The 14,235-nt window shown below is 60.9% G+C and overlaps 1 protein-coding gene across 4 annotated transcripts in view; it reads right to left on the bottom strand.

Annotated features, from left to right (window-relative positions):
- Window positions 1–12,378: 12,378 nt before the first annotated feature.
- Window positions 12,379–14,235, bottom strand: part of GLYCTK (glycerate kinase) — a 6,784-nt gene continuing 4,927 nt past the window's right edge. For 3 of the 4 annotated variants that reach the window (XM_012099958.4, XM_042236126.2, XM_042236127.1), the window contains exons 4-5: window positions 13,881–14,056; window positions 12,379–13,622 (exon numbers count right to left, since the gene is read on the bottom strand). In XM_012099958.4, coding sequence (XP_011955348.1) covers window positions 12,756–13,622; window positions 13,881–14,056 — 1,043 coding nt within the window. In that variant the 3' untranslated portion in view covers window positions 12,379–12,755. The remainder of the gene's footprint in view (window positions 13,623–13,880; window positions 14,057–14,235) is intronic. The other variant, XM_012099964.5, reaches the window with a different exon arrangement.

Genomic DNA, 14,235 nt, shown 5'->3' on the forward strand with positions numbered 1-14,235 from the left:
AAAGGGAAGTCGCTCAGTCGTGTCCGACTCTTCGTGACCTCATGGACTGCAGCCTACCAAGCTCCTCCGTCCATGGGATTTTCCAGGCAAGAGTACTGGAATGGGGTGCCATTGCCTTCTCCAGTTCTACTCCTAAACACCCTCCAAATCAACGGCCCCTCCAGATCCACAGCCATGGCCTCCTCGCCACCAGCCGGCATTACCATTCCTCCTACCCAGCAGCCCTGCTTAGACCCCTCCACGGCCCTTCCTTCTCCCCACGTGGCACCACGTGCTGCCCTCTGCCCAGAGGGAGGCTCTTTGGGTTCCTGGTACACATCAGGTGCCTGCCCACTTCTCACCTGGATCATACTCATCACAGCTCAGGCATGCTTCCTCCCAGGTCTAGGTTAAGCATCCCTGTGCTCCCATAGCCACGACAGAACCATGCAGCCACGCCATTAACATGTCTGCCTCGCGAGCTCCCCGGCGGTCCAGTGGTTAGGACTCAGCGCGATCACTCCCAAGAGCCCGGTGTTCGATTCCTGTTCAGGGAACAAAGATCCCACAAGCCACAAGACGAGGCCAGATATATAAATATAACATATACGTATATAATGTCTGCCTTCTCAGAGAGACAAAAGGCACTATGAGCAGGGTCAGCCTGTCTGGCTCAGCCCCCTGTCCCTAGTCTCAGCCCTGCTGCCCGGCACAGACGAGCTGCGCAGTGACTGACAACCAAGTGGATGATGAGAATGCGGTCAAGGCTGGGAGGGCTGGTGTCCCAGCTGGGGTCGGCTGGGTGTAGAAGCCACAGCAGGAAGTGGGCTTGAGAAAGACTTCCAGGATGGGAGACTGACTGAGCCAGCAGGTCCTCTGCAGAGGCCCCTGGACCTGTGCGGCCCCTCTCCTGCCCTGAACTGCAAAGAGGTGTCATCTCTAACAGTCACACATCTGCCAGAAAGGGGCAGGCACTGGAGCCTCCAGCTGAAGGGAGAGGGTGATTTAGGTGGATTCCTAGAGGTCTCGTACCCTGCCTTTGAATCACGTGTTCACTTTCAGCAAAGCCATCTAACAGTCTCCTGGGGACCACCATGGATGTGAGGGAATCTAAAGGTCCAGCCGTGGGCCCCTCTCCCCGTTCAGCTGGAGGGCAGATGCCCACTGGTGGCTTTGTACAACCCCAACCCTCAGCCCCGACCCCTGTGCAGAGAACCAGCAAGCCTGAGAGGGCAGGAGGTGTCCCTGAACTTGGCTGACCTTGAAGCTTCTGCTGTCTGCGGGTGGTCCCAGGCCAGTCTTCTGCTGCTGCACACTCCTCCTGGCTCAGTGGCCGCCTCCTAAACTCCCTGGCGGGCTTCCAGGCCTCAGAGGAAGCCACCGCCTTTGCCACCACCATTACCGCTGCCACCACTGCTGCTGTGAAAATGCAATTACAGCTAACAGCCGCTGCCTCGCTTGAGCCTCACCATCCACACCTGGAACTAATTAACTTAATTAGGCCTTAATGAGCTACACTGGTCGGAAGGCCTATTTTTACTTAATTATCCCCTAATGCGCTTGGCATGGAGGAGAGGGACCAGGAGCATGGCTTTGGCGGTGGCAGCCACCTCCTCTCCCTGCAGAAGGGACACCCAGGAGTCATGCTTGCCAGCCAGGAGTGAACCCCCAAAGAGCTGAAAGTCTGGGAGTGGAGGTGAGGCAGGGGCCACACCCGAGGGAACAAGTGCCCCAGCCCCCGCACCATCACTGCGGCCGCCCGGCCTCAGCTGGGGCTGAAGCCACCCTGGCCCCCCTCAGCCCTAGCACATTGCCCTTTGCCATCTGCTGCATCGAGCCTGCACCACATGGTTCTCATTTTCTGACCCCCCACTAGAGTACAGGTTCCACGAGGGCACAGATTTTGTGTCTTGGTCCCTACTGAAGCCCCAGCCTAGAACAGCACGTGCCTGGCACACAGCAGGGATTTTCTGTTGAATGGATGTTGAGGGAATGCCTTGATGAATGGCCGAAGGCCTCGAGCTCCCCGGAGCCCACCCATACACCTCACGCCTGAGGACAATATCCCCACACCTACCCTGGCCTTCCACTGCTCACACTGGTCCTGCCACCTGAAGTACATCTCCCACCCGCCCCAGGCCCTGCAGGTGCCATGTCTCCTGACCAGAGAGGGACAGGGCTGGGACCTCTCCTGTTGGAACTTGGCTCTTCCTGGCACTTATCTCTGCCTACCCTTTGGGGGATGCTCCTTGGGGCTGGGTCTGTCTGAACCCTGAGGCCATGGGCCCCTGGAGGCAGTGACTTCATCTCTGCCTGCCCATTGCTTTTCCATTTAATCCCAGTAGCCTGGCCCAAGGTGGCTGGCCCACAGTCAGCCATCAGAGGACAGTCGGCCTCACCTTGATCCTATGGCTCTAGACCCAGAAAGGGGCTTAGATGAGAGCCTGTAAGCAGGAAGGTCTGGGATGGCCCTCAGAGCCCAGGCCTTCCGGACAGGATTCCCCAGTTCAGAAGGGCAAGGCGCCGTCTGGGGCAGTTGGAACTACCAGTCAGAGCTGTCTCCCCAGGGGCCCAGGACCCCAGGGCAGGGCACGGGTGGAACAGAAAGAGGAGGGACAAAATAATTTGGAGGGAGGGAAGACAAATGTCATGTTCCTTGTGTCCCAGCTTCCTGGGGACTCTGGACAGTCCCAGGATGTGTGAGATCATAGACTGTCGCCTCACACAGGGAAACAGGTCTGAGAGACAGCACCTGCCCAGGGGACCCGGCTGGGAAGGGAGAAGAGTCGCCGGGACCTGATTTAGCTTCCCACAGCCCTCAGCCCTGCCATCGGACAGTGGTGGCACTGACTGCCATCTGCCCTCACTTCCCTGCCCTCCCCCACCCCGCCCAGGAAAGCCGTGGATGGTTTCTGGAGCGTCAGCACCTGCCTCCTGGCCTTGCGGAAGGCAGGGGGTGGGAAGGGCAGCGGCAACTGAGGGGGCAGGACTGGGGCCCAAGGGTGGTTTCCTGCCTCCTCCTGGGAAAAGGCTCCAGGGCACAGGGGACCTCCCTGAAACTGACGGTGAGCTGCCCTTGCTTAAGGGGTGTCTGGAAATGCTGGAGCTGCCTCTTGAGTCAGCACTGCCATGACTGGCTTGAACGCCTCCCTGGCCCCAAGCTTCAGTATACCCACAAGTCCAACAAGGACAGTAGAATCCATCCAGGCCTTCCAGTCTGTGACCTCGAAGAACCACCATAAGGGCCCAAGAGGCCAGTGGCTCCTGTGGGCAGGAAAATCCTGGAGAGAGAGGAGACAGCTTGATGATGGTACTCTTTCAGACAGAGACCCTGGGGACAGAGTTCTAGACTGCCCAGGCCCCTTATTTCAGCTGCCCCAGCCTAGCCAGAGCCCTGGCTGTCGGGGGGGAGTAGGGGAGACAACAGAGTCCATCTGGGATGGGAGAGGCTTGATCAGGGATGCCATCAGCCCTGGAAACTGCCTTCTGCTCCCACCGACTCTCCTGTCCTCGTCTGGCTGTCGGCTGCTGGCAGGCACCCCACACACACGCAGCGGCCGCTGCCCGTCTCCCTCCCAAGCAGCGGCAGCTGCTGTGGTCTCCATGCTGGAACCAAAATTGCATGAGCATTTTCACAACGTCGCCTCCCGCTGACGGCTCCTAATTGCATGTTGAAGCCATGCAATGGAGCCCAACTCACACTAATTATGTCATTACCCTAATTAAGTAAATACTGTATGTGCTAATTGGCTGAAATCTCTTCAGTGGGGGATGGGCAGGGGGAGAGGAAGCCCGTGTCCCCTGGGCTTTCACACGGATGCACTGGGGCTAACAGATTCACGTTTGGGCGGGTACGCCCCCCTCAGTTTGGCAGATCCTGCCATCACCCAAGTAGGATTCAGGGAGGACCCTCAGCTGCGGCCCAGGACAAGCATGCCCATGCTCCAGGAGAGGTGGCAGAAGGTGCTGGACAGGTGGTCAGAGACCCAGGCTGAAGGCCTAACTTTGCCCTGACGGACTGGTGGTCGTGAACAACCTCCTACCTCTCTTCAGTGGATCCTCTTGCCCACCTCCCACCTCAGGCAGCCCAGAGCCTATGGGACCTCAGACATCGGGGCAGAGGGGCATCAGAGGGGCTTAATGTCCACGAAGGATTAACCAAACCACTGCCATCCAACTATACGAAATATCAGTTATATGCCCAGACTGGGGCAACAGGAGAGATAAAGGCTGATGACTGAGCAAAGCCCTAGGCTCTGAGGACAGGACCAGTGTGAGCCAGCAAAAGGAATAAACAGGGCTGGCAGGTGAGGTGGAAGACATTCTGAAGAAATCTGAAGGCTTCCTGGAGGAGGAGGACTTCACCTATGAGAGAGGAAATCGGGACCTCAGAGCTCAGATCATCTTTCAAGGAGTGTTTTTTGTTTTTCTTTTTTTAATGTCAAACTTGTTAACCATAACTTTCAGGGCAGGGTTGTAAGGGAGAAAAGCACAGCCCTCCAGAGTGGGGCTCCCAGATGGGATGCCAACCCACTTGGGGACACAGGAGGAATGCCAGCCCCATGTCAGGGACAGTTGCATCAGCCCCAGTATGACCAGAGCCTTCACCCTGCCTTCTTTAAGCTGATCACCATGGACTCGCCGTCAAATGAGGGCCCCCATTCCTCCCGTGTCTCACGAGGCTGTGGGGAGGGTCTCCAAGGCCATATCAGCTGGGCCTCCATCAGCTGGATCTTCTCAGGCCCAGCAGAGCCAGGTAGCGCCCCATCTGGCAAGCGTGCCCAGGTACCGCAGTGCGGGCATCCCTGTTCTCCCAGCTCCACCCCAACCGCCTGCTGCCACCTCCGTAGACATATGCTGCGGCTCCGCACCCAGCAAACACCACATGCTCACTTTGGTGGGCAATGGCTCCTTGCCTCCCAGGCTGCAGGGAAGAAAAACCAAGAGGGACGCAGGGCCGAGCCCTGGACTGGCCCAACTCCCGAAGCGGCCCCTAGCCAACCCCTTCCAGCTCCCAGGCCTCAGGCTCCCAACGGATGATGTCCACTCATTCATTCCCCGTCCCAGGGTTCCATTCATCCGACACAACATGGTCTGGGCACCTTTACGCTTGCTCCAGGAGACCAGACACAGATAAGAAACCATCCTTTTAGCCATGACATCTGCAACTTGATCTCAAATGGCTCAGGAAAAAAATTACATAGAACTAGGCACACGCACATAGAACTAGGCACACGCACAGAGCAAATGGAGAGGGAAAGCGAGGCAAAATACTAGCCATGTTTGCCACGGCTAGAGGGTGTATAGGCGTCTAACACTACTCTTACTCTGACAACTCTTCTGTAAGTTTGTGTTTATTTCGAAACACATAGTAGAAAGAAGGGAGGGAGGAAGGAAGGTCCTTTCACTTTATAGGATTCCAGGCTACTAGAGCAGGCAGCTGGACCAGTGGCTGTCTTTGGAGGAGAGCTTCAGTAAGGTGTGGAAGAAACAGGGCTAGGCAGAGTCTAAGGGCATCTGGCTCCTACCCTTCCACGCAGCACGGGATGGAGGCTGACTCTCACCTCCTCTCCCCGTTACAGCTTCAGGCAAGCCCCCAGCTCCCTCCTCTTTTCCTGCTCTTCAAAGCCTGCGGACCCTCCAGTAGAAGGGGAACTCGCCCTGGTCAGAGGTTTGGGAGGGCCTCCTGTGGCTCTGAGCATGGACGGAGGAGACTGGAGCAGCCCAGGGTGCTGGGCCTGGGACCAGAGAGGGACGGGACAGGACGGCTCCAGTCAAGCCCACCCTACGCCCGCTGCCCCTCACAGACTATCACAGGCTTGTGCCCTGGCTGACTTCTCCGGTGTCCTTGCCTGTCACAGCAGCTCTTGGCAGCAGGAGGGGAGCAGCAGGAAGTGGTTCATTATTCCATCCTTCATTAGGTCTGCATTAGGCAGCCCGGGAGGAGAGGAACCGAGGGATGTGCAGGAGGAGGCCTCTGCTTCAGATGGGCCTGTGAAGGGGCTGCGCGCTGGACCCGCCCCCTGCAGCCTCCTTCCCCACTCCCCCCCTCCCCTGCTCCCCGACTCCTTTCATTCTCACTCCTCCCCTTCCCCATTGTGCCTGCCATCCTCCCCACCTCCCTGGGGGGCTCCCCAGGGCTCTCCCCTAAAAGGGGACCTCCCCTACGCAGGTCTCCATCCAGGCTTTGGACAACCACCCAGCGTCCCCTCCCCCCCAGAGAGACAGTGCCATCGGCATATCCTCGATGTGTGGTCAGTCAGCGGCAGAACGCAGGGCGGACTCCCGCCCGCGCCCACCACGGCCCGACCCCTCTCCCCTTGACCTCAGGCTGCCACTTCGGAGCCTGGGCCGCCCCCGAGCGGACCTGCCCTCCATCCAGGACGCTCTGTCCGGGACGCTCCGGGCTGCGGCACCCAGAGGTCAGCAGGGGCCGGGTCCTCCGCTCGGACACCTTTGTTCTTCTCCCGCCTTTGTCCCCGGCCTGTCCTCCTGACCAGCCCACAGCCCCGGCGCCTGTCAGCTCGCCTCTCCCTCCCACTCCCCTTCGTGGCCTCTGGCCCGCTCCGGCGGGACAGCGCGGCAGGGTGCGGGGTGGGGCCCCCTGCCCGCTCGCCCAGCCCCCAGCCCGCCTGGCCCCCGCAGCCCCGCTCCCGCCGCGGCCCACGCCCCCCTCACTTGCCCCGCGTCCCGCCCCCTCACACACCTCCCCTCGCCTCCTCCGCCCCCTCCCCATTTCCTCTTCCCTCTTTCCCTGGCCCTTCAGTCCCTGGAAGTCAGGCCTCCTCCTCCCCTCCCCTCTTCGCTCTCGTCCTCTCCCTTCTCTCTTCCCCCTCCAGGCTCCACTCCTTCGCCTGCTCACTCACCCTCTCCCTCTCCCGCTTGCCCCCCTCTCTCTCCCCCACCTCTTTGTTTCAGCTGAGAACCGGCGGCTCCTCGGGACAGTTCCCACACCGCAGTGCCTCTGGTGAGCAGACAGCGCCGCTGAGGTGAGCTGGGGGATCCGGCGGGCGGGCACAGGCAGGCGCGGGCAGCAGGAGCTGGAGCTCCAGGGGGCGAGCGGGTGGGGACGGGCCACCCAGCCTGCCGCTGCTCTGTGCCCGGGGCCAGTGGGAACAGCAGTCGGAGTGCCAGCTTCAGATTCCCTGGTGGCCAGCCAGGTGGCCATCGGGGGCAAAGCCAGTCTGGAGCTGGCAGGCTCTGCCTCTGTCCTGGTGCCTGGCTTCTGAGGGAGACCCTCGGGGGACTGGGCTGGGGAGGGCAAGGGCTGGGCTGCCCAGAACTGCCATCCCTGATGGTCTGTGTGCCCGGTCCTACAAAACAGGGGCTCCAGACCCTGCCTGGGGCTGGGCTGTAGCGCGAGGTTGCTGGGTGGCAGCATTGGAGCTGTCCATGGGGCTGTGACCCCAACAAGTGCCTGTTCTCAGGGCTGGGGGGTGGGTTGCTGGTCAGGTAGGGGGTGTGGGCAGAGGAGAGCTCTGCTGTGCTACAGGCGGGCTGCTTTCACTCCAAGCTACTGACCACCAGGCCCACAGACCACATGGTGGAGGGGCACTTCTCCCTGCCCCAGGGGTCTCTGGTCAAGCGCCCCCAGGACAGGATCCCCAGGATTGCTTTACCCAGAGTTACAATCAGCAGGAATCCAGGTCCAAGCCCAGATGTCCCCGTGGTCACCTTCCTGGGGTGAACTGAGGAGGATGGGGAGGAATGCCTTGATGGGGGGGCCTGGGGACAGCTGGGCGACAACCGGTGGAAACAGAGCCCTGGCTCTTGAGTGAGGCTCAGGTGCCCCAGCTACACAGGGATCCAGAGACGCTGATGCTGGGCAGGTGGGTGGAAGCGGATGGAAGGGGCAGAAGCCAGTGCCGTGGGCCCCGCCCCCTTCTCCCTGGAGCCGGGGATGGAGAGACCGCGCTGGAAGCGGACAGCGTGCCTCTCACACTTCCCCAGCGAGGCGAGCAGGGAGGCTCTGCAGGTGGGGTCGGGGCTGGGGGGTGAGGAGAGGGAGGAAAGGCCAAGACTGTGACAGGCGCAGGGTAGGGGGGTGGCCCTTGGCCATTTGGTTAGGGCAGGGTCAGATCCTACAGCTCCTGAACCCCCAGGAGCCAGCAGTGGACAAGATTGTGGTGGGTAGAGCAGCTAGGGGCATTTGTTGCCTAGGACCAGGCAGATGGGGCCCTTGCTTCTGGGGGCCCACTCTCCCTGGCCCTCTTTCCTGGACAAAGCCCCCTCATCTGAGCTGGTGAGAGCCCCTCCCAGATGGAAGAGCACCACAGGCAAGAGGCAGAATCAGGGCTGGGGGCCCTGAGCCCATCCCACCCCACCCCACCAGCCTCTCCAGAACAGGGCAGCCAGAGCCCAGGAAATGAGACAGAAAAGCCTTAAGACTGGCCCCATGGTTCCCCAGTGAGGGGCTGGCTGTCAAGACACCCCTGTCTCGGGGAGAAAGGCCAGCCCTCCAGGCCTGGGCACAGCTCACCCCAGCTCTATGAACCCTTGCTCGCTCTCTCTGTCTCTCTCTCGAGCAGCCGAGCAGCCGCCTGCCTCGGCCACTGGCTTCCCCACCACTCGGGGCGTGTCAGTGCCACCTCCCTGACTCCCCGTGGTCCCCACACAGCCCCTGTGCTCCCCTAGCACACTGGATTCCTCACGCCCAGAGAGGGACTCATGGCCTGGGGCCAGGCCAGTTCTCACCCGCCCAGCCTGGGCTTCATCAGGTCACTGGACCAGGCTGCCCCACCCATTTTTTCTGAGCCCTCACGGGCTCGCTCCCAAGCTGGGCTAGCTAACTCCAGCTCCAGCTGAGCCCCCAAAACTGGCTGTCATCTCCCAGGACGCTGTGCACCCCAGCAGCCATTAAAAGCCAAAGTACCACACCCTGCCGGTGCCAGTCCAATGCCAGAGGGTGGGAGTCACTCACTCAGCCTCAGTGACTGCCGAGGCCTCCGGGCTCAACCCTGAGCCTGCATGGAGGAGGGCCCGTCCCTGAGGACTCCCTGAGCTTCTCCTGGGAAGAGGCTAAGACCACTCTCTTCTCTCCTTCCATCCCTGACCCCTTTCCACAGAGCTTTGCTGCCCACGTGCATCTGCTGCCACCACATGCCCAGAGAGCTGATAAGAATGCTGTCCCCATTAAACAGAAGGGAAAATTGAGGTCTGGGAAAAGAAAGCTGGCATGACCAGGATAAGGACCTAGGACCTGATTCCCACTCCAGTGCTCCTTCTCAGTCTTTCAACTGCCGCCCTGGAGAAAGCCTACTGGAGGGTGCGGTGCCTACACTCACCGAAGTCCATCTGCTTCCCAGCCTTGCCACCCCCCAAATCCTCACACCCTGATGGCATTCCCAGTGACACAGGGCTAGGTTACTCCCAGGGGTGTCTGAGCCAGGGCCTCCAGGCTTGGTTCCAAAGCGGGCATCCAAAGGGTTGCCTGGGCTGGCTGAAGGCTGCCGGAATGAGGCTGAACCAGGGAGGGAAAGGGGGAGGGGGTTCCCAGGCCTGATGAGGCACCTCTCTCCCACCCGCCGCACCTCCCCCACACATCACCCACCCCGTGGTAAGGAAGGCCTTGGCATCACTGTCCTGACACAGCCTCCTGGCATCACTCATTGCCAAAACCCTCTTGGGCCTGCCACCACTGTCAGTGAAGTGCGCCCCCAGCCAGGCACAAGGGGCCCTTCGCCACTGGCCGCGGCCAGCCTTCATGGCCTCCTCGATCCTGCATCACCATCTCCCCAACATTCTAACCACATCACACTGTGTGTGCCCCCGACCCTCTCCAAGCGCGGTTCATTGGTCTACTCAGTGACTGACTGTGGGTTGAAGTGGACGCACGCATGCCTACACATCCCTGGCCGCACACACACAGCTGTGCACACAGATGCAGACACACACCTTTGTGTAGAAGCCCACCACTCAACCGTGTGTGGCTTTCTGCCAAATCACACAAAGGAGCTGTGAAATCTAAGCCAAGAGGGGATGACAAGTCTGTTCTAAGGACCCCTAGATGGATCAAGGTGGTAAAGGACCCCTAAACGGACCAAATGGTAAAGAATTCGCCTGCCGACGCAGGACACATAAAGAGACGTGGGTTCGATCTCTGGGTCAGGAAGATCCCCTGGAGTAGGAAATGGCAGCCCACTCATTATCTTGCCTACAGTAGCCCATGGACAGAGGAGCCTGGCCAGCTATAGTCCATGGGGTCATAAAGAGTTGTACACGACTAAAGAGACTTAGCACACACACAGACAGACCAAGCACGATCATGTCATCATCCCCAAGCCCCTGGCAGCGAACCAGGGAAGCAGGAGTGGACCCTGGGCTCTGGCTGAGCCTGCGCCAAGCCCCAGGGTCTCTGAGCCCCAGAAGGTGGGCAGAGGATAGTCAGGAAGGTCCCAAGCAGGTTCCCATTCGGCTCTGTGGCAGACCTGCTGTGCTTCCCCAGACAAGCCACCTTCCCTCTCTGTTTCACCAGCTTTTATAAAACAGAGGGATTTGGGTTAGCAGACACCTAAAGGCTGGCCAGGCCCACTGCCCAGCCGCTCTCGGCCCATGCTAGGTGCAGACAATGGAAGGGCCTGTGAGGGCAGCAGCCAGGGAAAGCTTCTGGGGCCGGAGATGAGGGCAGCGCGGGGACAGCAGGAGCCCGAGCGGGAGGGACGGAAGCCAAGAGCCGGGGCGGGAGTAGTTCCTACGGCCCATAGCTGAGCGTTATGAAGCAGATGATAAGTCCTACAGAACAGTCACCGTGTAGGTATTTCACATTTTCATCTAGGTTGCAGTCAAATATATCCTTTCTCATCTAGGGGTTACCAAATGGGCAAATCTAACGGCTTAGGCCCAATCCAGCCCCCGGCCTCCCAGCCCCCATAAACAGGCTCCGGGCAGAGGCCAAGGAGGTGACACGGGGAACTTCTGGCCAGACCCCACCCACACTCAACCCCCTCAGCAGGCGAGTAAGCACCCACGCGTCCAAGAAGCAGGACCGCCCGTGCCGAGGATGTCCGTGCATAAACACAGATGCACCACTCCTCCTGGGATGCCGGCACCAACACCTGCACACTTGCATGCTACCACACACACACACACACACACACACACACGCACACGCTGGGGGACATGGCAGACGGATCCTCGGCTACAGCCCCAGCCTTCGTCCTGCTCTTGTGGGGAACTTGGTGCCCAGTGCTAACACTCATGCCTCACAGGGAGGACTGAAGTGGGGCCAGGGCATGTCTAGAGGGTGCCAGAGGTGCACTGGGGCACAGGCTCAGCCATGTGAGGACAGTACCCCCAAGACTACGACCCCCCCGCCACTGCCACAGCCAGAAGAACCCTCCTGCCAGGACAGAAGGAAGTGGAGCCCCAGCATCACAACGGGGTGCCAATTCCCCTGGCCCGTAAATCTCCCTGGCCCCCAGAACCCAGTTTACCTGCTCACCTCCCTGCCCGTCCCCAGCCCACCAGGAACCATCTGCACGCTGCAGTCTGGAGTCCAAGTACAGAAGGAGGCTCTTCCCGGAGGCAGGGGATGCCAGCCCTGGCCCCAAGTCCCTCACAGCCTCAGAGAGGAGGGCATTGCTGGGGTGGGGTGGGGGCCAGCAGGAGCAGCCCCAGGCCTCGCTGTTCTCTATGGCTTTTTATTCCTATGTGATTCTACTGCTCACTCATATAGGGATTGGAGCCGTGGCGCACGGCGGGGGCAGCCAGCGGAGGGCTCGGACACTGAACAAAGAGGTCCCAGGAGACCAGGACAGCGGCCCCCGTCTCCCAGCACAGGCTGCTAGCCTGGCCTAGGGAGCCCCTCCCCAGGTGCTCCCCTCCCCAGCCAGCTGGAACAGGGGGAGGGGCTGTGGATCCCAGCACTGGAGACCCCACACACACTGCAGGCTGGCACCAGGACCCGGACTGCATCCCCAGAGGAATGTCTGAAGGATCTGGTTGGGGGCGGGGGGTGGTTCGGCTGGGAAAAAGGGCCTGGCACAAGGAAACAAGACCCAGTGTCCTGTGTGGCTGGGACTTGCCCCTGGAAAAACAAGGCAGCTCAACCAAAGAAGGTGCAGTCTGGCTAAGGACTGTCCAAAGACAGAAGGGAGCGAAGTCCTTGGTGGGGCAGGCAGCAAGCAAGTGCCCAGCGAGGAGACACCTCAGCAGGGAAGCCACCGTGGGGAGTGACCGCAGGACTAACGTCCTTAGGCCTGCCCTCCCTCGGGTTTCTGCTCACCCACATCAAGCGTGCCGGACTCAACCCTCCCAGGCTCCTGTTCAGGGGAATCGAGTGCCCTGCAGAGACGGACAGCCAACTCCTGCAGGGCCCCGGTGCAGGGGCTACCGGCAGTCACCACTCCGCTCCCGGCAGCCCCTGCTGGTCTGTGCTCTGAGAGAAGACGCACTGAGAACTCAGAGCGTGGTCCTTTTTATTTTCAGTCCTTCGTGCTTCACCCCACAGATGAAACAAGCTTGGGAGCTGGACAGAGGGGCTGTCTGGGGGGAAGACTAGGAACAGCGAACTGGCCCAGGGGCCTGTCCTGGTCCTCTGGGGTACCTGCTGCCATGGCTGAGAGTAGGGGTGGAAGAGAGCCCCCATCTGCCTGGCCAGTGTGAAACTGGACACAGAGAAGAGGCCCTGGTTGGGAGGTGTGAGGGCCAACCAAGTAGCCACGGCCAAGGGAGAAGGGGCCCTGAAGCTTGGTCGGGCCCTGGGGACCAAACCTGGTCTGTTCCAGGATGCTGCCCTGCAGGCCTCTTCTGGGTTCCCCAAAACATGACCTACATCATCACTGCGGATGCAGGAACAGGAAGTGGGCGTCCATGACATTGGTGCCGGTCAGCCCCGTGTACAGCAGGTGTGCCCCACCCTGGAAGCGGCAGAAGAAGGTATGTGAGTCGTTATGGGCTAGGAAGGTGGCCACGTCCAGACCCTCAGCGGCAGCTTGGCTGGTGAGCTCAGGCCTGACCCAGGCCCCGGCTGCCTCTGTGGGCCCATCCTGCCCATCAGTGCCGCCGCTCAAAAACAGCACGTCAACAGTCCCCAGTGGCCACTGTCGCAGCTCCACTCCAACACGCAGGGCCAGCTCCTGGTTTCGGCCACCCTTGCCTGAGCCCTGCAACTGCACCGTGGGCTCGCCACCAGCCAGCAAGCAGACTGGGCCCCGAGCGCCCACCACAGCCTCCAGGGCCTCCTTCAGCTGCAGGTCTGGGAGCTGGAGGTCAGCTGCTAGTTCACAGAGTCGTTCATCCTCCTCCACAGATGCCCCAGTGCCAGGCAGGGCAAGGCGGGCTCCAGCGACTCGGGCCAGCAGCCCGTAGAACTGGGCCACACTTTTCACATCGCCCTGTACGGCTGTGCTCAGCACCACAGCCCTGTACCCCAGCGCCTCAGCCTGCCGCTGAGCCTCGGCCAGGGCCAGTGCATTGGAGCCAAGGATCACGTTGAGGACGTGACCGCAGGTGTGTGGCCCGTGGGGGTCAGAGTCGGCCCGGGCCAGCACAGTCTTCACGGAACGTGGCAGGGCAGCGCGAAGGCCATAGCGATTGAGGATGTGCAGGCAGTCTTGCACGCTGTGGATGCTGGCCACAGTGGGGCCGCTGGCGATCACCTCCACGGGGTCCCCCACCACGTCTGACAGAATGAGGCTCACCACCTGGGGAGGGGTCGCAGAGGCAAGGCTCAGGCCTGATCCTTGCCTCAGGGCCCGAGAGGACAAACTGCCTTCATCTGGCCACGTGTCTTCACAGCACCCAGTGCACTTCCTCACCCACTTCTAACCCCTTTCAAGTGGGCATGCAAAACACCTAGCCCTCTGGACTCCCACACCAGGCCTCTGCCCTTCATCTCCCTGGCACATGTGGGCCTAGTTCCACCAGCCCCGGACCGCCTGGCGAAGAAGGGCCCCACGCACCTGGGCAGGGTAGGCAGCCTGAGCCAGCCCCCCGCCCTTGAGCTGGGACAGGGCCTTCCGGATGGTGTTCAGCTCCTGGATTGTGGCCCCCCGGGCTGCCAGCAGCTTGGTTAGCGTCTGCTTCTCCTCCAGTGTGACAGGTGGGATGGGGGCGGGCAGCAGGGCTGAGCCCCCCCCTGCAGAGACAGCAAAGGCTTTGGGCAGAGGGCACAGGGACTTCCCAACCTGGGGAGCCGGCAGGCAGTGCTCACTTAGGGATGCGGCGGCTAGAAAGAGGGGTTAGGGTGCCCCCGTGTGGACATACAGTGAATGCCCACACAGTCACCACAACCAAGGCACCTGAGGTTGAACTCTG

Source organism: Ovis aries, chromosome 19 (assembly GCF_016772045.2).
Source record: "Ovis aries strain OAR_USU_Benz2616 breed Rambouillet chromosome 19, ARS-UI_Ramb_v3.0, whole genome shotgun sequence".
NCBI classification, from domain to species: domain Eukaryota; kingdom Metazoa; phylum Chordata; class Mammalia; order Artiodactyla; family Bovidae; genus Ovis; species Ovis aries.